General features: G+C 34.3%; 2 protein-coding genes across 2 annotated transcripts; both read right to left on the bottom strand.

Annotated features, from left to right (window-relative positions):
• Nucleotides 1–20229: 20229 nt before the first annotated feature.
• LOC145804254 (zinc finger BED domain-containing protein RICESLEEPER 2-like) lies at nt 20230–21461 on the bottom strand. The gene is made up of 2 exons (XM_082897964.1): nt 20431–21461; nt 20230–20339 (listed from the first exon to the last, which is right to left on the bottom strand). Exons 1-2 carry the CDS (start codon nt 21104–21106, stop codon nt 20305–20307), a joined length of 711 nt encoding a protein of 236 aa, XP_082754090.1. The 5' UTR covers nt 21107–21461; the 3' UTR covers nt 20230–20304.
• Nucleotides 21272–21742, bottom strand: LOC145803827 (zinc finger BED domain-containing protein RICESLEEPER 2-like). The gene has a single exon (XM_082897192.1). It carries the CDS (start codon nt 21740–21742, stop codon nt 21272–21274), a length of 471 nt encoding a protein of 156 aa, XP_082753318.1.
• Between the last annotated feature and the right edge of the window lie 3327 nt (nt 21743–25069).

The raw sequence follows: 25069 nt of genomic DNA, 5'->3' as shown, positions 1-25069 counted from the left end.
TGTACCACTATCGGAAAAAAAAAAATGATCTTTGGTTGTTTAGCTCTTTAGAACATTCCTTATCATGGTTAAAATGACAATAATATTAAAAATATACATTGATTCACAAAAAAAAATTAATAAAATTTGAGATTAATTTAGTTATGAAAGGTTTGTATTGAAAATAAATCTCAACTAATTATTACATTTTTTGTAATATATTTTGTCTTTTGATTATGTGTTCTTAGCATTAATGTTAAAATTTATAATTATTTAATATTTGTATCCTAAGTCAAAAGTTTGGACTAAATATGGGATTATTTTATTTTAAAATTATTAAATTCAATTTTGTTCTTTTATAAACCATTACTACACTGGACTCCCTAAAAATTTTAATTAACATAATATTTTTAACTCATTTTAATCATACCCTTCAAGATGGGAACAAATTGTTGTATTCATTTTGAAAGACTTTTATGACAAAGTATTAAGGGCGAATTACACTAACATTGCCTATAGTTTAGAACTTGTATCACTTCAATTTCTGACTTTTCAATTGTAACACATTTGATAATAAATTTTCAATCTTGTTCCAAATAAGGACAATTGAGAAGACACTATTGCTTAATTTCAAGGGCAAAGTCTGACTGGCTTGTTGGACATGCAATAATTAGACAGAGAGCTCTATGAACGAGGAGAGAATGCATACGTGGTTATGCACTGTGCTTAGAATAATAAAGTATGAATGACTTAATGTTCAAATTTAAATAATTTGAGGGAATAATTGCTAAGTTTAAAATATTAGAATGATAAAGTATAAATTTTCAATAGTTTGAGGGGATTTAACATAATTTGCCCTTCTTTAAATCTATATAATGTCAATGTGGAGAGAGTTTATTCTGGTGTTTGAATTTTTTTCTTATTTTTATTTTTCAATAATAAATTATGATTGTTTAAAATGTGAATTATCTTATAATTTTAAAAATTAGGTATCATATCTCTTCAAAATTTTCATCATTTAACAAATTACTTATTTTATTAATAAATTTTTAAAAATTAATTAATATAGTTTAATGATGTAAAAAAAATATTTTAATTAATAACTCAAATAATTTTACTATTGTATAGGAGAAAATTTATATATATATATATATATATATTCTATTAGTTTTGTTAAATAAATAATTCTAATAATGAGATTTTTTATAATTTTCAGAATCATGGGGACAATCTATATTTTAAAAAATTTTAAGAAGAGTATTTGTAATTTAACCCCTTCAGAAAACCCTCAATCACATCTAGTGTTCTAATCCCCTAACATGGAAATGTTTTAATGTGAGAATGTTTCTTGGCAATGTTCCATATGCAGATCAAACATTCAATCAAAAAGAGGGAAACCAAAAAATGCCTATAGTGCGTTTTATGTCCACAAATATAATTTCACCCACAACAAAATTTCACATTCGCCTCCATTAAACACATAAAAACGTGCATGGAAGAGAACAGATGTGTCAATCTAATTGTTTTAGGACCTTTTGGTTTAACAAAAAAAAAAGACAGGACTAACTAGTGTACAAGTTCACAAATTGAAATTTGTTGGTGCTTCACCTTTCATTTATATAAGACAATTAAAAAAATTGACATAATTAAAAAAAAAAAAAAAGAAGAAGAAGAAGAAGAAGAAGTAAAGCTCATGAAAAAAAGGAGGAGGATTCCCTCCTATCTAAAATCTAGATTGAAATGGGCTATTTGGGTCCTTGAGAGTCTATCATAAGCCCCGTTTTGATGATCTGAATTGTTTATTTTTTCAGGCATTTCGTGTATTTCATCCATAAAAAAATTAGATCGATCCAATAGTCACAACTTATTCAATTTATTATTTTTGTCATAAAAAAATGTATGGTTCATTTTTCAAAAACAGAATTTTCGTCCATTTTTTTAGTGAAAACTCAGTAAGTTAAACAAGTTACAGTTATCGGATCGACCTAATTTTTTTTGTGAACAAAATAAACGAAATGCCCAACAAAATGAACGGTTCAAATCATTGAAATGGAACTCGTAGTGGACCTCACGTGCTCAAATAGCCCATTCCAATCCATAATCCTCCTCCTAAAAAAAATAACATTGTTAAGAGTGTTTCACATTTGAACTTGTCTTCAGGATTGGACCGTGCTGTTTGGATTTGTAAGGCCCTCTACGGGTCCCTTCTCGATTATCTAAATGTTTTATTTTTTAGACCACAACGTGTACATCATCTATGGAAAAAAATCACATTGATTTGATAATCGTAGTTGAGAGGGTAATTTATATATATAAATTGGGCCGAGCTGGGTAATGGGTTGATTGTGAGCCACAGTAAAAAGGGCCTGGACATTAGCCCGGTCCCCAAAAGGCCTTGTTGTTATCCCGGTCCAAGAGAGTGTTATAGACAGCCCGATCACCACACTCAAAGTTAGCCCGGTCGTGGCATGTTGCAGTTAGCTCGGTCAAAACCTTGCCATTTCTTAGCTCAGTCTAAACACACCATGGTTTGTAGAGGAGAAGCCGAGGTAAGAGTAGTGAATGGAAGAAACTGAACTGGCTTTAGTTCGGTCTACTCTGCGGCTTAGCATAGCCATGCTTACCTCGGTTATATTGGGATCCGACCATGGTAAAACCATCTCACTTGGTTTAAGCAGTGAGAGGGGTGTTGAAGGATAAGCATTGTCTTTCAGGAATGTGATTCCTAGGCGGACTCTACAGGGAGGAGTAAGAGTCCTACTAGGATTGTGCCACACAGAACCTATAAAAGCCCACAACATCACCTATAGAGAGGTAACACACAACTTTGATTCTCGAATGCACAGAACTTTTGTCTATTTGTCTATTTTGCTGACTTAGGCATCGGAGAGGTATCCGGCACACACCCGCCGGTTAGCTCATGTTTGTGTTTTCAAGGAATAAAGCGACGTCGTACGGAGGAGCGCAGACTTGATCAACAGGATTATACGAGAAGGTTTATTTCTTTCCCGTACAGTAGTTATCTAGAGTATTATATTTGTCTCTCAAAAAATGAATGGTCTAATTTTCAAATAATATTTGTCGTTTATTTTTTTGCAAATAAATGCCATAAAATAACATAACTATAGTTATTGGATCAACCTGATTTTTTCATGATCTAAAAAATAAATAGTTTGAATTATCGAGTCGAAACTCGTTATGAGTCCCACAAGTCCGAATAACATGATCGAATTCCAAAAGATCAAAATTCCAACATTTGTTTCATCCTTCCACCTAACATTTGCAGCAATCAAGAAAGAAATGATGCTCGGATGTTCTCCAGGTGGGTTTTGAAATCTTGCAGAACTTGTTATATATATATATATATATTCAAACTAGACACTCGCGATTCATACCAAAATTCAACATGGTTGGATTTTTATTTATTTTATATAGTTAAATGTCCAGTCTTATAATTACGATGATTGTAAATAATCATTGTGTTTGTGATGATTACAAATAAAAAACTAATAATAAAAAGGTTGGTAGGCCTTGAGTCCACTCTTTCCAGTTCATCAAAAACACAACCATTTCATGAATCAAAATAGAAAGAACTGAAATACTTTATTTGAGAAAAATGTGAACAATCAACCGAAGCCTCCAGTATTTATAGAAATTCCGCAATGCTTCTCATTCATACAATCTATATGTGTGTGTGTGTGTGCAAGTCAAAAATAACTCTGGTGGCTATCAATTTGTGCCTCTATCAATCATCTCATTGTACTGTAAATATGAGACCTGTCTCTACATCTTCATTTGCTTATAGAATTTAGCTATAAATTGCTCTGCCTTGAGATCATTCCCTTCATCATCACAAGCAACAATGTCTTCGCAATCATCTTCATTTCCACATTTCAAGAAACTTTTCCTTGCTTCATCATCATCAATAAAATCACAATTCATTTCATAGTCATTGTCACCATTGGACTCGAAATCATAATCGAAATCAACTTGAGGATGATTTATGCAAGGGATGCGAGGCATCTTGAATCGCATCGAGGAAGGGCGGTGCATCTTGACATGAATAATGGGGGTCTTGTCGAAGGAAAGTTAGCGCTCGCCGTAATGAATGGTGGTGGCGTTGCGGTGGCAATCTGTGACGACCCAGACTTGCTAATCGTGATTTTAATTAATTAATTATGTGTAAATTCTAATTGAACTAAGTGCCTAGTAATTTAATTTGTGCATATCTATCCAAATTGGAAAATTGCCCGTTAAGGTTACAACTTTGAAACTGAAATCGGCAATCTTATTGGGTGCACAAATTGAAATTGAGTACATGGATGGACCTATGGGAATTTTTAGAGCCATTTGGGAAATTTAATTGAAAATTGATTCAGTTTACTGAAATTGTTTGTGATTGAATTGAGCCTTAATTGGAACTATTAATTATGTTCCTACATGTTAATTATGTGATTAAGTGTTATTGATTGTTATGAGATTTATTGACTTGTATTGTTTGAACAGATAAGTTAGAATGAAAATCAAACCTGTCTGATTCGCTAATCTTAACAAATTAGAATTAAATAATTGGATAGGAATTAGAGCCTAATTCACCTTAGTATAATTTAATTTAGTGTAATTTAAATCATAAAATGATGAGAATTAATTTAAGTGAATTTAATTTACATTAATTAATGTGATTTATTATTAGCTTAAATTAACTTTGAAGAATAAGGTGATATATATATATATATATATATAAGAAATGAATAATAAATAAATCCCACTCATCAATAGACTAAAGTAGAGAACTTGTGGGGCTTCTCATGCAATACACGTGAGAGAGAAAGGAAGGGTAAACATTTGAGAGTTCACCAAAGATTAGAAGAAGAAGAAGAAGAAGAAGAAGAAGAAGAAGAAGAAGAAATTGAAGAGAGGGTTAGGGAAAAACATTCAAGACAACTCAAATTGTTCACTCTAGGTAAGAACTCCTCTCTTGAATCTTATGGAATAGAAGTAATGTACTCATAACTTAAGGAAATTCAAGAATGTTTAAAGAATTCATAAGTTTATTTAAGATTTATTGATATAGATAGAGATTGATACATGCATGGCAAGATTCTTAATTATTCTTGATCAAACATTCATGTACTTGCATGAACCTCCAAATTGAAGAGAAAACTCCATGGGAATTGAGAATTTAAGGCCTAATATGGCAATGTTTTTTATTATACATTACGAGTCTTGAAGTAAAATTAGGAATAAGAATATATGATCATAGAAATAAGAAATTAGATGCATTAATTTTTAAACCTTACCATGCATGGCATAATTCTTAAATTTCATGATCATCTATGCATTTTTCTTGTATGAGTTTTCAAAGTTGAAGGGAATTGTTTTATGGGATTTGAAGATTGAAGCTCAAAGATGGAAAATTGTATGAAGTAGCATGATAATTCAAGCCTTAATTGAGAATTAATTAAACTCAGTTGAAATTGAGTTTGGCTTAAGATTATGGAAATAAATGTGAAGATTAATTATTTGGGCCTTGATTTGCTTGAAGATGGAGTTGAAATTGCAAAATGTACATATTTATGAGTTTCTAATTTAGTAATTTAAACATGACTGAATAATTGTAATTAATGTGTATGAGCCTAATTTAAGTTTGATTGTGTAATTAGTGAACTCAAGTTGCTGACACCAATGGCTTTGGTGAGACCAAGCCTCTGACACTCTTCCATGCCTTCCCACACTGACTTCACATCCATACCAAATATGCACTCCTTTGGAATTGGGGTTTTATGTATCCCTTGTTCAACCTCAGTGGCCAGTGTATCAGGTACAGATCAAGATACTCCAATCCCAGATTCCTACCCATAATCACAATCACAAAACATTTTAAGAGAAATTGCACGTGGAACAGTAAAAAAATAATTTTATTTTTATGATGGTGCTAGTCTCCTATGTATGTGTTGGAAATTGGGCCGACTATTGGACCCGAATTTAAGTGATCCATGACCCATGGCCAATTAAATTATCCATTTAAGTTTGAATTTGAATTTGAATTTGAATTATTTGGATAACCCACAATCAATATCTATATCTACCATATCTTATCAAGAGATATGGATAGATGGATAGATAGATATTGATTGTTATATATTTGATTATATACATCTGATAATTACGGGCAGTTCACTCAAATGTGTGTAGATCGCTTTTTGACGTGGCAAATAAGGCTATGGGAAGAGAGCCGGCGGTCAGCTCCGGCGAAGTTTACTCCGGTGTACGAGGAGCAGAGGGCAAATATATCAAAGCTAAGGTGTCTAAACAGAAGGGTTAGCAGAGGTAAGAGAATCAGCAGAATTTGTAAGATAAAAGATTTGGAGTGTTTTATAAAAAATGGAAGGAATAGGAAGCAGCCAGTATCGGACCCCCTTTGCGTACCGGAGGTCAAGGACACCGGCGGTCAGTGGATATAAGCGGAGTTACCGTGGTCGTGCACCTTTTAAGGCGGCGTACATTCACCGACGGTACATTCAGAATATTCCGCGTTATATTAAGAAGACTAAGAGGGGAGTAAGGAAGTTGCAGTTGTACGATGAACACTTAAGGGACGTTAAATTTGATAATAAAGGTGTGGCCAGATTGCTTAATGGTATTGCGTTGGGTAATAAGAGATGTGACCGTCAATCAGACAAGATCGTGGTTAAGGGTATAAAATTAATTGAGAATGTTCAATTGGGACAAGATGCTAAAGACGAAGTTGTGGTCCACCACATATTGTTTTTCATCATAAGTGATAATAGTCCATCAGATTCCGTCCCCACACCTGACAAGATATTTATTGGAGTTTGAGAGGGTAATCCTAAGACCTGGATTGTTGATCCTGACCAGTCCGACCGATTTCGAATGCTAAAGAAAATGAGATTCAAGCTCATTGGTGCCAAGGACAAAGAGTACGTTCGTCATGGGATAGAAGTTGTAAACCGGTTCTTCCCAGTTGATGTTTGGACGGACTACAAAGATACGCTGTTGGGAAATGTTAGAAGTATTCAAAAGGGTGCCATATATTTAGTGGCTGCTACTATTAGTGGAAAGGAATGCAAAATTACTTTAAGGAGTCAAATGTACTTTAAAACTGTTTAGAATTGTAATTTTATGTATTTTATTTCTAATGTTCAGGTTAATGGAGGTGGACTGATGGAAAGAATATCATATACGTTATGTGGTTTTTATCGATAACCTTTTTCCCAGACTCTCTCTCTCTCTAACTCTCTCTCATATGAGAACGATCCAGCCTCTGGATTGTGACTTTGTGGGTGATACTCATATTATGGTATCACTCCACTGCTGGGTGTTCGTTGTTTGCATTTTTAGAAGCACGTGATTTACCTACAAGATTCTTCGCTTTAGGTTCTATCACCTAAAGTATGATCTGAATTTTTTACCCGCTGTGTTATACTTGTTTTACATTGGTATCAGAGCTAATATGGGTATTTTCGTGCTTATTTTTATGCATTAAAATATGTGTACAATTTTATATAAATATATATACACGATATATGCATGAAAATTGACAAAGGAGGAAGATGAAGTGCAGGGTTTCTGCACTTCCACTCTTATTAGATTGAGAGTGTAATACACCTCAATTTTTTATGTTTATTAAATGTCATTTTTTAGACCATAAATGTTTTTATTATGAACAATGGAGTCCGGCATTACCAAAATTGGACCAAAAAACACCCTGGAAGGCGACGCGTGAGCCGCATGCGCCTGATGACGCCGTCAGCGACTGCCACACACTTCCACGCGCCAGGCACGCTTCCACACGCTCGCGTTAAGCCGCGCTGCTTCAAGCCGCGCCACGTGTGCTGCCACGCGTGAGCCGTGCACCGAGCCGCACCGTTTTCTGCGCCGGCTTGTCTCGTTTGACGGCTGGGTGTAAGGGTCTGTTTGTTTTTTTTTTTTTAATCCAGAATTGCGTTAAATGGTCATAAATAATTCGTCATAGCTTTGTTTTTAGCGTGGTTGGTACTGTTAGACTCAGAATTAAATTTTCTATCTTTTTTATTTTCAAAATTTTATGAAAATAAAAAACATTTTTCCTGAAATAATAATTTATTATTTCTGCTTCAAAATGCTTCTGGTGTTTCATGATTAAGTTTCAGGAGCTAAATTTTTTACTGTAGACCACTGTAATGGTTTACTATTTACTGGTATAATTGTTACATTTTTCTAGATTCTGGAATATTTATTTATGATTTCATGTGTGTTTATTAATTATTTAAAATTCCAGAAAATACCAGAAAATTTTAGAAGTGATATAAGTTCTGTTATGGCATAATCTGAATATTAAACACAGCATATTGTTAATTTTTGCCTAGAGTTTCTAATATGTTGTGATCAGAATAGCATGATTAATTTTTTTTAATTTAAATTCCATTGTTAAATGTAACATAGCATGAGTTGATTGTGAATCCATATTAAGATGCTATTGTATGGAATTAGAATATTTTATCATGTTTTTAGACATGCCATAGTCAGTGGGAGGTTGTTCAGTTGAGAGAAATCTTTGTAGATTTACTCCCGAAAACTAATATTTTGCACATAAATTAAATTAAATTTTGGAAATTTGTCACATTTGGCGCAAGAGATGATTACGAGCATAGCAGATTTTCGATCTTGCGACTTGTGTAATATTGTCACTATTTAATTTAGATTTTTGCGGCAAAATTATATTATGCTAATCAAATTAATCCCAATGTGAATTTCTCTCTAAATTGACTTAGCTTATGGAAGTTAATTTGGTTGACCTAGACTTAGTAAAGATGTTCAAATGTGAACAATGTAATCCTATTCTTTAGATGAGCAAAAGTCTTAGAGACTTTAGGTCAGACCTTAATTGAGCTAGAGTAAGGAAACATGACTCAAAGTCGCTGTGGTTTTGTTGCCTTGTTTGGCACAATAAAAACTAATGTGTGCGCTATGGTTAGCGGCACGCTACGTAGTTTTGGTTGGCAAGTTTTGGAGTTATGAAATTAGTGAGCCCTCAATAGATCTGTATATGATCTTGACTATTGAGTTGTGCGGATTGACTTTGTAATTTGACTTGTAATGATGTTGCATCATTGGATGAAGTAACATTCAAGAGTCACGTCATCAAAGAAATACGAGCTTAAATGAATTAGTCATTAAGTGTAAGATGAGTAGCCAGAATAAGCAGTGTTTTGCTCTTTATCCAATTGTTGGGAGTGGATGGAGCAAAATTTCATGCACTATAATAGTGTGCATTAAAGTATCACTTGAAGTTAAAAGATTAGCGCTTAGTAACAGAAAAATGTATTAACACTAAGTGAAGAGATTAGCACCAAGTGGCTGCAAAATCTATTAGCATTGCCAACTTGTCTAAGTTTGGACACTTACTGTTTCCACACTTGAGTGTGAGACATGAGGAGGCGCTTCTTTGTATGATTCCTTTACTAGGCTAACGTTTACCACTAAGCGCAAACGTTGCAACATAGTAATGAAAAGGTCAAGGCCGACAAGATTGTTATGACTCTAAGAATTTGATGCATCGCTTGTGAGAGCATTGTGTTGAATAAGACTCTTTAGCCTAATTTGCGCTTAAGTTACTTCAGGAGCTGTCATAGATTGATAGCTTATTCTCTCCTTCTCGTGGATAGTAGAATTAATTGCAAGTAACTATGAAGCAAGAAACATATATGGCAAGAGGAGCATCATCATAGTTCAACTAGATGTAGTAAAGTGTATGGAGAATAAAAATTGACTTGAAGGTGCAGGGGATTAGCACTTACTAGTTAAATTGCGACTTAGGCGCACTTGATATCTCCATGACATCCTTTTATGATCTAGTGAATATGAATTAGTCGTGAGTCATTAGCTAATTAGGCCTAACCCTTTAAAACTTGTCTTCGAGAACTCACACATTAGGATGATTGGAATTAGTTTATGACATTGGTCATGAACCGGTGGCTTATTATACTTAATCACATTAATGAAAAGATGACATGGATGGTTTAAGTAGGCCCTCTCAGGCCCACTCGCTTGTGATATCCTGCTCTCATATAAATGTGTAACTTTGTTCACAATGGTTGCACACAAAGTAAGTAGGAAAGCCGCAGTAAGGTCATCTGTATTGGCGCATTTAGTCCACTATGATATTTGTGACTGAATATGTGTAAGGGTATGATAGCTAAGCCTCAATCTCGACACATTTATAGATTACGATACACATTTGAGTCAAGACTATTTGATCTCCCATAAGTCAAAAGTTTTGAGATAATTTTTAACATTGCACATATGAGGTTGAGATCAATTAGATAACAGCTTTCGTGCTTTTAGTTTTGACCAAGGTGGCGAGTATCTATTTGAGTTATTTTTAGAAAGCTCTGTGAAGAGAAATGGATGCTTGGAAAATTGATTATTCCTAGTACTCAACAATACAATGGTGTAGTAGAGATAAGGAATTAAATATTGTTAATGTTAGGTGGATAATGGCACAAAATGTTTTTCAATTGGGAATTGCACTAGTTTGTTGCCTATATCCCTAACTAAGTGCCCTCCATATCAGATTTTACACTCCATTTGAGTAATGGTTTAGCGGAGAGCCATCTATGGGCGATCTGTAACCGTTAAGCAGCTTATCTTTTTTTTACTTCTCATAAGGTTGCGAAGTTAAGACCTAGGATTCTATGGTGCATTATTGTATGCTGTCATGTAAACCCTTCGGGTCATGTGCATATAGGTAAGCAGCTTTGTGGAAGTGTAACTAAGTCATATAAAGTTTTCTTAGTAAAGGTGACATGAATAGAGTTTCGGAACTCTATAAGATAGAGAATTCTAAGCATAGCGCTCTATGTAGCCTAGTTGAGAGTGGAAAGAAATTTCCAATATCCTAGGGACAGTGGGAGCGATGTGCCTACTAATGGATTACTCCATTAGAGAAGAGTACTCTACATTCTTAGTTATGTGGTAGCGAATGTGAAAATTTTCCACGTCATCACTGGGTGATTGAGAGGGAAACATTCATGATTGCTCCACAAGATGATAAAGAGCCTAGGATAATGCCAAAGACTCTAGTCTCCTGTTTTTAGAAAGTGAATCAATGTTGCGCAGTTTAAGACAAAGTCTTTGAGGATTAACCATTTCTATAATTTGGTTGACTTTCCATTATGACGCGAAACTGTTCTAAAGTTATGCGCAATTTGGATAGTCATTGTTGAGGCATAAGGCTCGCTAGATACCGAAAAGTCGCACCATTGAGGAAGGTGTAGACCATGAGAAGACTTCGTCCTGGGGAGAGAAGTTATTTCAACTTAGGCTATGATTGACATAAGTTCAGAACATTGATTTGTGGACGTTGTGACCCAAACTTCTCGTTGGAGAATTGGATAAGTAGATCCGTAGGGATTTACCTTCTGCTTTTATGGTGAAAAGTTGGGAGCGCAAAAAGGTTGCTAGTTCCAATAAATCTTTTACAGGCTAAAACAGTTATCCAAATAGTGGTTCTTAGATTTCGTCGAGCCACGATAGGCCAATAATGATCGATGAAGACCACTGAGACATGATCAGTGGTCCAAAAAGAAGTTTTTCCTTACTTAGTCATTATGAGCCAGGAATTTATAAGGTTGTCACCACCTAGGGTGGACAGTCCTCTGTTTTAAATATGATGGACATGGGTGATATAATTTATATGCTCGGATGTACGATCCTTAGGGATTGTTTTGGGAGAATTCCCAGTTTGTTTTTGATGACTTACATAAGGAATATCCTAGAATGATTCTAAATGCAAAATTACAAACCCATTGACTTACCTATCGGTAAAAGCCAGAGCCTTAGCTATTGAGTGAATCCTCGTATTGTCTTTGGGAGAAACAGATGACCTATATTTCTTGATATTTTTTGTTGTGGGAGCCTATAGTACGCTATGTGAGCGTATTCGGCATGATAAGTGTTATCTTTGGTAAATGGTCAACTGAGTAGTTTAGACATTGACCTTGCTCATTAGACTGTGGATAAAATACTTTACTAGTAGTATATAAATTTGCCCCTTGTAAGATTCAATGCGCTAGTTGGGCGCATCTTGAATGGAAGCAGATTTGTCGCCAAAATATCTTTAGAGGGGTAATTGCGCAAGAGGTAGTGATCTTGAACCACTTCATATGAGGCGTAAATGGTGGATTTCGTTGTATATGCTTATCGCAAGAGGTGCTGATAAGGCTTATGCTTGGAATCTAGAATTGCGCAGACTATGGTCGTGTTTTTTAAAATCGATCACTTATTTGTTATGAGATGATGGGATGTTGACACTATTATGGTTTGTGTCATAATAATTAGCAGATGATGATGTCAGCAGGCAAGATTGGCTCACTCACACGAGCAATCACCCTTAGCGCTTGGGAGCGAGCAAGGATGAGACTAGTGGTTTATTTTTTATTTAGAGCCAAGAGAGGCATAAATTTTCCACTATGTATGTCGCCTTGGTTATAACCAAGATGAGGTCGTGATAAGGACCAAAACATGGATGTTAGTACCCACTTTCCATGTTGTGCCTATTATGATTAGCCAGATGTGAGATCTCATTTGGCGCCTGAAAGGCGAGCAAATAGAGAATTCGGGTTAGGCGCTAGAAAGTGACTAGACTAATATATGTACGGTGTATCGAGTATGACGTCACTCTTTTTGGAAGAGTTACTCCATCGTAACATGTATGCATACTATATGTGTTTGGCGACCGAGTAATGAGAAGAGAGAATGGATCCCTGTTTCCTCACCGTATGAGTCTTACGTGTCATTATTGATATGACTTTCATTCATGTACCCTTTTGTGACTTTTGACTATGTCATAAGGTAAGGGGTTTATGTTCTGCTACTTTGGTATGTTGCATGCAGTCATGTATGATTCGGCCTTAAGGGATATCACTGGGAAAGCAGTCAATCCTAAACTAAATGGCATGAGGGCAAAGGGAAGATCTTCTAATATTACACCACTGTTATATATTCATTGCCGGCAACTCACATCGCTCTGTATGAGAGGTGGATTGAGTGTGAATATATTGCAAGAATTGAGAAGGTCAAACATGCATTTTTTGAGGGATTAGAGATGTTTTTTGGACCGGTGTAATTAGATGGGTCTGGGGTATATGAGACACTATTTCTATTCTTTTTTGGGTTGATGTCTCTATGCTGGCTCATTTTGAGTTTCTAGTATAGAGCTCCCACATGCAAGTGTTCCTCAGCAGTCGCACGGTTCATTGGCTAGTATGTGATTGTTTAATATTTGGGGAGATTGAGATAGAGATGTGGCAATGTCATGCCAGCTCATGTGCAAGTGGGAGATGTTGGAAATTGGGCCAGGTATTGGACCCGAATTTGGGCGTCCATGTGGCATGACCCATGACCAATTAAATTATCCATTTAAGTTTGAATTTGAATTTGAATTTGAATTATTTGGATAACCCACAATCAATATCTATATCTACCATATCTTATCAAGAGATATGGATAGATGGATAGATAGATATTGATTGTTATATATTTGATTATATACATCTGATATGATGGAAAGAATATCATATACATTTTGTGGTTTTTACCCATAACCTTTTTCCTAAACTCTCTCTATAACTCTCCCATATGAGAACGATTCAGCCTCTGCACTGTGACTTTGTGGGTGATACTCATATTGTGGTATCACTCCACTGCTGGGTGTTTGTTGTTCACATTTTTAGAAGCACGTGATTTACCCACGAGATTCTTCGCTTCAGGTTCTATCACCTAAAGGTATGATCTGAATTTTTTACCCGCTGCGTTATACTTGTTTATTTGCGTGCTTGGTATAAGTTTTTTTTTTTTGTAGGTTAGAGTTGCACTAGAAAATATTTTCATACGTAGCTTAATTATTCTGTAATTGTCCCACCTATTTGCAGTTTACCCAACATTTATCTGCAATGGGTCATTCTGTAATATACACTTCTCAAAAAGGTATACCTTTTGCATATTATAACTAAATCATTTTCAGTTATAACTAAAAATATCACAATGGAGTATAATCAAATAGCACTTAAAGTATAACTAAAGATTTCTTTGTCATAATCACAATAACATCTACAAGAAATCATAACCAAGTCATAATTAAGATCATCATGAGTCATAACCAAATATCAAATGAGACATAACTAATTCAGTTATAACTAAAACAATAATTACAACAGGTCAAACTAACAAATAATTCAATCTGTTATAACTAAAATTACAAAAGTCATAACTGGTACATCTGGTATACACATTTTTTGAGTTGTGTATTATAAAATTTATATATCTTAAATTTGGATTTATAGAGAAAAAAATGGGCTTACTACTGAAAACAATTAATTTCTATTTCATTATTTTTTTCTTCTATAAACTTAAAATCTAAACACAATTTTAATGCTCAAATTTGTATTTCAGGATACTGAGTCACATTTTATTTATTTCTTTGCATAATTGGGTGTCGAGCTAGATTATGCACACCGAGTCACATGGTCAGAGATGCTACGAAAAACACGCTTATATCTATCAACGTTCTATTTATAATTTTTTAGAATAAAAAATTATGTAGAAAATAATTTTTTGTATTTAATTATGATTTTGAGACTAATGTGTTGGTGCTGCAATGCTAGTGATAAGATTTAGGAGTTATTTGGGATGATCAAAATAAGAGTTGGTATATGCAATGTGCTTCCAATAAATATTGGAATTCAATTTTTTAAAAATTAATTTTTTATTTTTTATATATTCTTATTCGGAATTTTTTTTTTAAATTTCCATTTCAAAAAATGTTGCTTCATTTAGTTTTGGATGTTTTCTTCTTCTTTGGAAATGTTGCTTCATTTATGGTATGTTACTTTGGTTTAATTTAGGAATTTTGAAGTTTACTTATTTACCATTGACTTGTTGGACACGCCAATAAGGGATGAGGTGTCGTTTTGAAGTTTTGATTTACTTCTTGCTGCATTATTAAAATAAAATAAAAAAATTTCCCTTTGTTTGTTTTTGTTTTTAAATAGTATTTCTAAGAAATTCCTTTACATTGTCACTTTAACACATTTTTTATACAATTTTTCAATACTAACAAAGGTCTTTAGGATTGCTTTCATTTTTTTAATAAAAGATAAATAGATTTTGATTTTTGAAACAATACTACAAACTCACCCTTATCAATCTAGAATTTACTCAAAAAAATGAATTATTGGTTCAAATTTATTTTACTCATGAACCCCACACTTCATCAATTTAATCTCCACCATACAAACACATTCAGGGTAAATTATGAGTTGATAAGGGTAGGTTCATAGCATTTTTGTTTTTGAAATTTAGAAATGGAATTGAGTTAGCAAGTGACTATTTTATTTAAAAAGTCAAAAAAATTAAAAATATTTTAAAAAGTCACAGATTCATATTTTAATCAAAAAAATCAAAAAAAAAATCACTTCCCAAACAAGGGCTAAATTTTATGAGTAATTTCATCCATATATACCATGGGCCATTGGGCAGTGGTTAATATTGGTATGTGCATAAAAATTATATTAAAATATGTAAAAGGTGTATAAAATATGTGAAATATGAATTTTTAATAAATTAGATACTATATTTATTTTTTTTATTAAATGACTCATTGAAATAGAAAGCAAAAGAATTATATTGAGCTTAAAATTTTATTTTACGTACTTTCTTATTCAACTAAATAAAATTATATAAGAAATTGAAATTTTATAGAAAGGGAATCCCACACTCTTCAAATGGGGTATAAGCATCTTACGTATTTTTGTAGTAATTATACATATTTTATTGTTAAAAAATATTATTAAAATATATATATAACATTATTACAAAATACTAATTTTATTTCTAAATTACAAATTATCATAACTTTGGCAAAATTTTACATTATATTTATTAAAAAAAGCGTAACATATAAAAGTGAAAATGTAAAAGAATTTCTTAGAAATATTATTTAAAAATAAAAAAACAAAGGGACAATTTTTTATTTTATTTAATAATGCAGCCAAGAAGTAAATCAAAGTTTTGTTGGTCCAAAACGGCACCGTAAAGCTGCGCAGCAGGAGCTGCTGTGCTCAAAGCACAGTAGCATCCCTCATCTCTTAGACAAAGAGCTTTGTGAATGAGAAGAGAATGCATACATCTCTCTGATGGTTATGCATTGTACTTCCAATAAATATTAGAATTTAATTTTTTTTAAATTAATTTTTTATTTTTTATATATTTTTATTTGGAAAAATTATTCAAAAATTCCATTTCCGAAAATGTTGCTTCATTTAGTTTTAGATGTTTTCTTCTAAACCAATTAGTCCTTTTATTTATGGTATGTTGTTTTGGTTTAATTTGGGAGTTTTGAAGTTTACTTATTTACCATTGGCTTGTTGGACACGCAATAATTAAATAGAGAGCTCTGTGAACGAGGAGAGAATGCATACAGCTCTCTGATGGTTATGCGATGTGCTTCCAATAAAATATTGGAATTCAATTTTTTTTAAATTAATTTTTTATTTATTATATATTTTTATTTGGAAAAATTATTCAAAAATTCCATTTCAGAAAATGTTGCTTCATTTATTTTTAGATGTTTTCTTCTAAATCAATTAGTCCTTTTATTTATGGTATGTTGTTTTGGTTTAATTTGGGAGTTTTGGAGTTTACTTATTTACCCTTGGGTGTGATTTTGGTTTTGATTTTTTCTTGATATTGTGGTGAGTTGGTTATGGTATGGTGTTCTTTTCAATTTTTTGTGGGGGATTGTGTGGAGTGATTTAGGGGAAGAAGTGAGGAAGTTGGAAGGAGGGAGGAAGGAAAAGAGAGAAACAAAAAGGGGTTCATGGGTTGGTGTAATTTTAGTAATAAATTTTAAGTTTTATTTAAATTTATCTTTCTTTTGTATTGTAGTCTGTACATTTTTTTTTTAATTAAAGAAAATCACTGAGCGAGAAAAACATTTAGAATGAGACAGAAAAAATTTCTAGAATAGGCCAGTGTCTTCTTTGATTCTTTAAGTTCGTATTTGTTTTGTTTTTTTATTTGGGAAAAGAGGTTTTGGTTGGGGGGAACCTTATGGGATTCTTCTTAGTGAAGACAAAAAAAAATGATTTTGTTTCTATATCTTCTGTATAACTTTGTTGAGTTGCTATTGTTATATATAAAAGTGGTGATTTCTCCAATGTTTTATACTTAATTAGCCAAATTTTGTGTTGCAATTGCATCAGGACGGAATGGGGTAGCCTTCAATCACTATGTGATATTGGTTATTGTGTGTGTCAATTTCCGACCACACTGCCAACTCAGTATTCAGCTGGAGAGCTATAGCGATCTCGGATTTACACTTGTTGTACAGTGATCCGGACATGTGTCCGTGAATGTTGGTAGTTGATTATTATCTTGTTTACATCCTTTTTACTTCGTATTTGAGTTATAGGATGTGTTGGGCGGGTTTGTTACAGGTTGGTTGAGTTTAGAAACCAAAACTAGTTGCCCAGATTTTGGCCTGTCCGCTCGAGCGGGGGTTTTGGCGCTCGAGCGGGGAATACACCCATCCAGTATTTCCTGTGCAGTGTTGTACGCTCGAGCGTGGGATTGGCCGCTCGAGCGGGGTTGTGTGAGTGCCGCTCGAGCGGGGAGTTGGAAGCTCGAGTGGAGACCTGGCTCTGTAAAAGTGCTGGGAGAGTGCATCCGGCGCTCGAGCGGGAGTTTGGCCGCTCGAGCGGGAGTCTGTGAGTGACGCTCGAGCGGGGTGTTTGACGCTCGAGCGGGGCGACTGGGTTTAAGTTCCGAGTTTTGACTTTTCAAATCACTTTTTCACTTTCTCTTCTCTCTCCTACTTTTCCAAAAACACCATTGTTGAGCCTCTCACTCTAGAACTCTACCTTCTCTCTAGGTTTTGATCTAGTAGGAGTGATTTGCTCATCTTTGGCCTTTACAAAAAAGTTGTTGATCGTCGAGGGCTACATTTTAATCTGAAAATTTCGGGTTTTGGAGCACGTTGGGTTTTGTCATCTTCTTCTTTGGGGCTCCGGATTTGAGGTAGGGATATCCTACTCCTCTCTATGGATTTTGTCTTTAAATTTTGGTATTTTGAGATGTTGGGGTTGGTTTGGTAATTTTGTGAAAGTTTGGGGCCTTTGTGTAATTTTACAAAAGTTGGGGTTTTATTCGTAATAAACCTAGATGCATGTTTGGCATAGAGAAATGGTATAAATGTTGAATCATTGTTGAAAATGGGACCTTAAGGGTTGAAATGTTAATTATGGTAAATGACCTAATTACATTGTTTGATTAATTGGGTTAATTAATCGTGAGAAATGAAGTTATGAAATGGAAATGTTGAGATTGGGAATATATGGGAAAAAGAGTGTAGTTGAATTATTCATCACTCACCGAATTGAAATGTTGATTGAATATCCATTTGTGCATTTATTTTCTGTTTAGAAATAACTGCTTTGGGCTATCGGTAGAGGATAGTCGTGATTGTTGTAGACAATGCATGATGATTAGGCAAACAAAAACTAATCAATGGAATGTGTCATGGAATTTGACGGTTGACAGAATACATTAATTGTATGTATTGAATGATGGTATATAGAACCAATGTGTTTGTATACGTTATGTGTAGAGGAGGAGATGGGGGATGTACTCCGCGGTTTAGGGGAAGATGGGGGATGTACCTCTAAACCGGATAGTGTTGGGAGAAGATAAGGGATGAACTCCGTAGATACAGCTCATATGCTTGTCTAGAGAAGTGAAGATAGAGCTCATATGCTTATCTTTGTGAAGTGTAAATACAGCTCATATGCTTATCTGTGAATGTGGGATATAGTTGTTATACATATCTGTTGAGAATGTGGATGTAGCTTATATGCTTATCTGTGAATGTGGGATATAGTTGTTATACATATCTGTTGAGATAATGATAGAGCTAATATGCTTATCTGTCAAAAAAGGGAAAATGAAAAGTAACTTGGACTCATAAGTCGTATGACATAAAAAATGTGATTTATGTGGATGTATCAGTGTTGGCCATCTATCAATTGCTAATCTTTTAGTCATTGTTCATGGTTGGTTTAGTGTATTTCTGCTGGGCTGTGGCTCACCCTATATGGGAATATCATTTTCAGGTACAGGTAGCATGCCACCTCCAAGGTCATAGCTTGGGAGGCTAGAGGCGAGCAGATTGTTGTTGTTTTAGTTCCCTTTTGATGTATTACATGTATATACAAGCCGAGGGCTTAATGTGTAGATGAGTTAGCACTCTTTTGTTGTAACCAAGTGTTAACTTGGAAAGCTGTAAGCCCATAGGGCATTTTGCTTTTGTTGTTAACATGTAATACTTTTGTAATGAAACTCTGATGAATAGAAGAATATGGTTATTTCATATGTCTTATTTGATGGGTTTAATGTTATTATTTTGAGGGCGTTACAAGAGCACTGGCAGAATAGATTAAGCCCGAACGACCTGCAACAGAAAGAAGAGATTCCGACGGTGGTTCGTCTAGGGGTGAGCATGGACCGGATTGGTCCGGATTGGGAGAAAATCAGGACCAATCCGTTATCTACGGTTCTTGAAAAATTAAAACCAATCTAATCTGTTTAAATTGTGGAACCAATCCGAACCAATCCGTTGAAACACGGATTGGATCGGTTTAGGACCACGGATTTAAATAATTAAATAACAAAAAAAATATAGACATAACATTTTCATTCCAATAGCAACATAGCTGCTGAAAACCTGTGAACAATATAATTAAACAACATCCATTTCAATAGCAGCCTGTAAACAATATAAATAAACAACATCCATTCCAATAGCATTTCCATTCCAATAGCAACATAGCTGTTGGGAACCTGTAAACAATATTATATAAGTAAACATCCATTCCAATACTGAAAACCTGTAAACCTGTAATCGACATCCATTCCATTCTAAACTGGAGCAAACATCCTCCATTCTAAGCAAACATCATCCATTCCAAGCAAACACACATCAACAATAGTAGTAGACATTGCATCAACAATAGTAGCAGGCATTGCATCATCCATTCCAAGCAAACACACATCAACAACAACCAAATTCAATAGTAGTAGACATTACATTTCCCTTTTCCACAAATTCTAAGCAAACAGATATAAAGTAGTTTTACACAAAAACAAATAAGCAAACAAAGGCATGTTGACAGCAGCACAACTTAAGGATGACAAACAAAAGCACCACAACAGCGCAATGGCAGCAGCAGCACAACAGCAGCAGTAATAGGTGATTTCCAGCAGACCAAATCACTTTCCAGCAGCTATGTTAACATTGGTTAGAGCTGCAAAAAAATTAATTTCAGTTTAAAGTAAAAAATAACACAATACATGAATGAAATTTAAATGATTAATTGAATATTAGAATTATATTACCTATTTCTATGTCCTCCAAATCTGCAAAGTTTTCTTCCATCTGAAGTGGCAATGGCAAAGCACGCAACCAATCTTGTGTACAAATTAAACTTTCAACAAGTTTTGGAGTAAGAGAACTACGAAATTGGTCAAGGATACGACCTCCTGTGCTGAAAGTAGACTCAGAAGCAACAGTAGAGACAGGAATGGCCAAAATATCCCTAGCAACTTGAGAAAGAATTTTATATCTTGAAGAATTTGTCTTCCACCAACTTAAGATGTCAAAGTTTACAACTTCCTTTTCACAAGATTCTTCCAAATACCTATCTACTTCTGACTTTCCTCCATCACCTTCTTCTTCCTCCAAAAGCTTTTGAAATTTTGTCATAAGAGACACTTGGTGCTCACTTGCACCAATGTTTACTTGATCAACAATGTCCACTTCATGAACCATTTCATTGGAAGATGAAGCAACTGTCTCAAACTGTTTATACTCATCAAAAATGTTATTCAAAGTCTCTCTTATTTTTTGAGTGAGCTCACTCACCATGGCAGGTTGATAAACTTCAAAATAACAAAACCTCACATACTTCAACTTATAACGATGATCTAACACAATAGCAATCAATAACATCATATTTATTTTTTCAATTTTTCCCCAATACTTGTCAAATTTAGTCTTCATTTTTATTGCCATGGCTTTCAAAGAAGGATCTAAACTCTTTCCCCATTCAGTTAAGGCACTTTCTATACCACTAACTTCAGTGAAGTACAAGTTGGAAGTGACATACAAAGAACCAGACAAGCGAATAGTTGCATCATAAAACTTTTGCAAAAATTGTGTAAAAACATGAGCATCTTCTCAATCTTGAGAGGTAGGAGGTCCATGATTAAGTTCTAGTTTGAAATGTGGGTCCTCATCCTCTAATCTCTCAAATACTTTTTGAAACTTTGTTGCAACATCTAGCATTAGATATGTGGAGTTCCACCTAGTTTGAACATCTAGACACAACAAGCTTTTACATGTTACCCTCTCTATTTCAGCACATGTCCTGAAAAATTGCTCTCGTTGTGGAGAACTCCTTACATATTTCACCGCATCACGAATTCGAGTTATTGAATCCTTTATTTCACTTAACCCATCCTTGACAATTAAATTAATTATATGGGCACAACACCTCATATGCAAGTACTCACCCCTTAAAATCAAAGAGTCAATGTTTTTTGAAAACTTCCTTTTCACATATGCAATAGCTACATCATTTGCACTTGCATTATCCACAGTGATTGTACTAATCTTCTCTATACCCCAATCAACTAAACATGATTCCATTGCCTTACCAATTGCCTCCCCTTTGTGACTAGAAATCACACTAAAGTTGAGAATTCATTTTTGCAAATTCCAGTCTTTATCAATAAAGTGGGTTGTTAGACACATGTATGAAACATTTTGTAGAGATGTCCATGAATCTGTAGTGAGACAAAGTCTATAGTTTGCATTCTTCAACACATTTTTCAACTTTTTCTTCTCACTACAATATAAATCCACAATATCCCTTGCTAATGTAAAGCATGAAAACTTTTTGAAATTAGGTTGCATCACACTACAAAATTGACAGAATCCTTCACGCTCTACAAATCTAAATGGCAACTCATCAGTGATTACCATTTTAACAAGTGAATCCCTACATGCTTGTTGATCAAATTTCCAAACTCCAAGAGTTTTTTCACCATTGGTTACAGATTGAAATGCCAAAGTCTTTTGTTTTTTATTTTCTTTATTCTGCGGGGACTTAGGACAATTTGCAATATGTTTTCTCAAAGTGCTAGTTCCATTTGCACTAATCCAAGCATAAGAAGCTTTACAATGGTTACATTTAACACATGCAGCAGTCTTACTCCCTTCTTTAAAAATTTTGGTAAAATGCTCCCAAACTTCAGAATATTGTCTAGCTTTTGGCTTAGGAGGAGGGGGGCATACCTTTGAACCTGAAGGAGTTTCAGGCTGAGGTTCATGCTTTTTATCAGATTGAGACTGAGAGAGGTCAATTACATCATTTGTGTCTCCGGTACTTGACGTCTATCAAACAAAAGAAATAAATAAATCAACATTTTTTCTATTTTGTTCATGCTTTTTTCTATCATTCTATGTATAGATATGACATTCAGTAATAAAATTTTAATGTTTGAAACAACTAAAATGATGGGAATAATTTAACTTTCATGATTGGCTCGACCCATTTCTATTTTGTTCCAACAAAAGCCCTGTTAGTGCAAGCCCAATTCTTTATTTATCAACATTCCAACCACAATGTATAAGGGTTTAGGATTTAGAAGGCTTTTTTCTTTTTTCTTTTTTTTTTTTCAGTGCCAAAGCAAAGCCCCCATAACCCCAAAAATAATAATAATAATAATAATAATAATAATAATAATAATAATAATAATAATAATAATAATAATAATAATAATAATAATAATTTAATGCCTCATTTGGCAGTGCCAGTAATTTATACCCCTAAAGCTTAAAAATTATTTATTTATTTTTATTTTTTTAAAATGCACTTCTTAATGAAGAAGTTCATAAGTGTTAGCAGCAGCCAACATAACAAGAGAAAAAACTTTAGCAAAGTGTTTGAGAATGATACAGGTTGCTACTCTTTCAGTTAAAGTGTTTGATTAATCAGGCTTTAAATCCTAGACATCTTCGACACTTTTGTGCTTTGAACTAGAACCAATCAATGTTTCTAACTATCAAAAAGTACTTGTGCTCACATTCTGCCTGAAATGATCTTACCATCTAGCAAAGTCTTTCCCCCCTAGTTTAATTTCCATAAACGCTGATTTGTGCATCAATGGTTACTTAAATCAGAGTCGGAATATTTATGGAATGATCTTACCCCTGTTCTATAATATTTTTCCCCTCATTAATAAAAGATGGAAAAACAGAGAAAATATCTACATGAAATACAATTAGACTGATCAAACAAACAACACAAAACAGAGATGAAATCAGGAAAAAAAAACAGAAAATAGAAATACAAAACAGGAAGAAAAAAAAGTATAAAAATAAAATGAAAACAGAAAACATAATAAAAATAATAATAATAATAAAAATAAAAATAAAAACAGAAAAAAAAAATCTCCTACTTACATTTACCGAATCCATTATAGATGACATGAACAATCGATCTAATCTGCGATGGATGATCTGGGAACCCATTTCAGAGTGTTAGAGATTAAACCCATTTCAGAGTGTTAGAGAGAGAGAGAGAGAGATGAGCTCACCGAAAGAGAGAGACAACAACTATAGCTATCGATCTAATCTGAGATGGATGATCTGGGAACAAATGAACAAAAATAGTCACCGATCCGAGAGAGAGAGAGAGAAAGAGAGAGAGAGAGAGAGATGAGAGATGAGAACACCGAGAGAGAGAGAGAGAGAAAGAGAGCTCACCGACAGAGAGAGACGAGCAGCAGCACACCGATCTGATCTGAGATGGATGAGAGTGTGAGAGAGAACTCAGTCTGAGATGGGAAAGAGAAGAGAGAGAGACACCATCGATATAGAGACCTGAGATGAGAGTGAGAGGCGTGAATGAGTGAGGCTACTGGATTAGGTTAGGTTACATTTTAGTTTTTATATCAGATAAGAAATTATATGGTGTGGGAAGGTATATAGTATAAAAATATAGATTATTTCTAGATGGTCCGGATCAGTTCCAATCCGAAACCGTGGGGTTCAATCCGGAACCGATCCGTGGCCTACGGATTTTGAAATTTTCAATCCGGAATCGAACCACGGATTCAAAAAATCAATCCAAACCTATCGGATTGGACTGGACCGAATCGGATCACGGATTTTACGGATTCCTTGCTCAGCCCTAGGTTCGTCCACCCGGGGGCACTCCGACGATCAAGTCAGTAAAATATCTCTCAAAGATAATCAATAATGCTTAACTCACTAGACAAAGCATAAAAGACATACCTTATACCCATGGGGGTGCCTCACTTTTATAGCCAACACAATCCTAGTCCCAATAGAAGCCTAACTTCAATGAACTCAGGATTACTGCTAATCTTGGACTCCCAGTAGGATTATGATAAGCTCTCTAAGAGTCTTATCTTTACCCAAACTGAAGTCTTCTCCCATTCTAGGACTCTTGTCCCTTATCCGCTTATCCCGAATTCTGGTTTCTTCGCAGATAACCTCGGCCTAGCCGAGATGATCTCAGCGTCATGACCAGGACACGTGGCATCTCAGCTGGCACTTCGGTGTCACCTCGGCCACGTGTTGTCATTCAAAAATTATGTCCCCACAACTGCCCCCTAGGTTCTATTACCTCGGCATCCTGAGGTGATGGAACCTATATCATTCTTTCCTTTAAACATGACCTCGGTTTAACTTCAACTTGTAAATTTTTGAAATTTCAACAAGTGTTAAAGATCATCTCGGTTTAACTTCAACTTGTAAACTTTTTTCAAGTTTCAACAAGTGTTAAACATAATCTCGGTTTAACTTCAACTTGTAAATTCTCTCAGAATTTCAACAAGTGTTAAACTTTATCTCGGTTTAACTTCAACTTGTAAACTTTTCTCAAGTTTCAACAAGTGTTAAACATCATCTCAGTTTAACTTAAACTTGTAAATTCTCTCAGAATTT

This window comes from Camellia sinensis, chromosome 12, assembly GCF_055761805.1.
Source record: "Camellia sinensis isolate YWXY chromosome 12, ASM5576180v1, whole genome shotgun sequence".
Lineage (NCBI taxonomy): Eukaryota > Viridiplantae > Streptophyta > Magnoliopsida > Ericales > Theaceae > Camellia > Camellia sinensis.
This window is presented reverse-complemented; position numbering and strand designations above follow the sequence as displayed.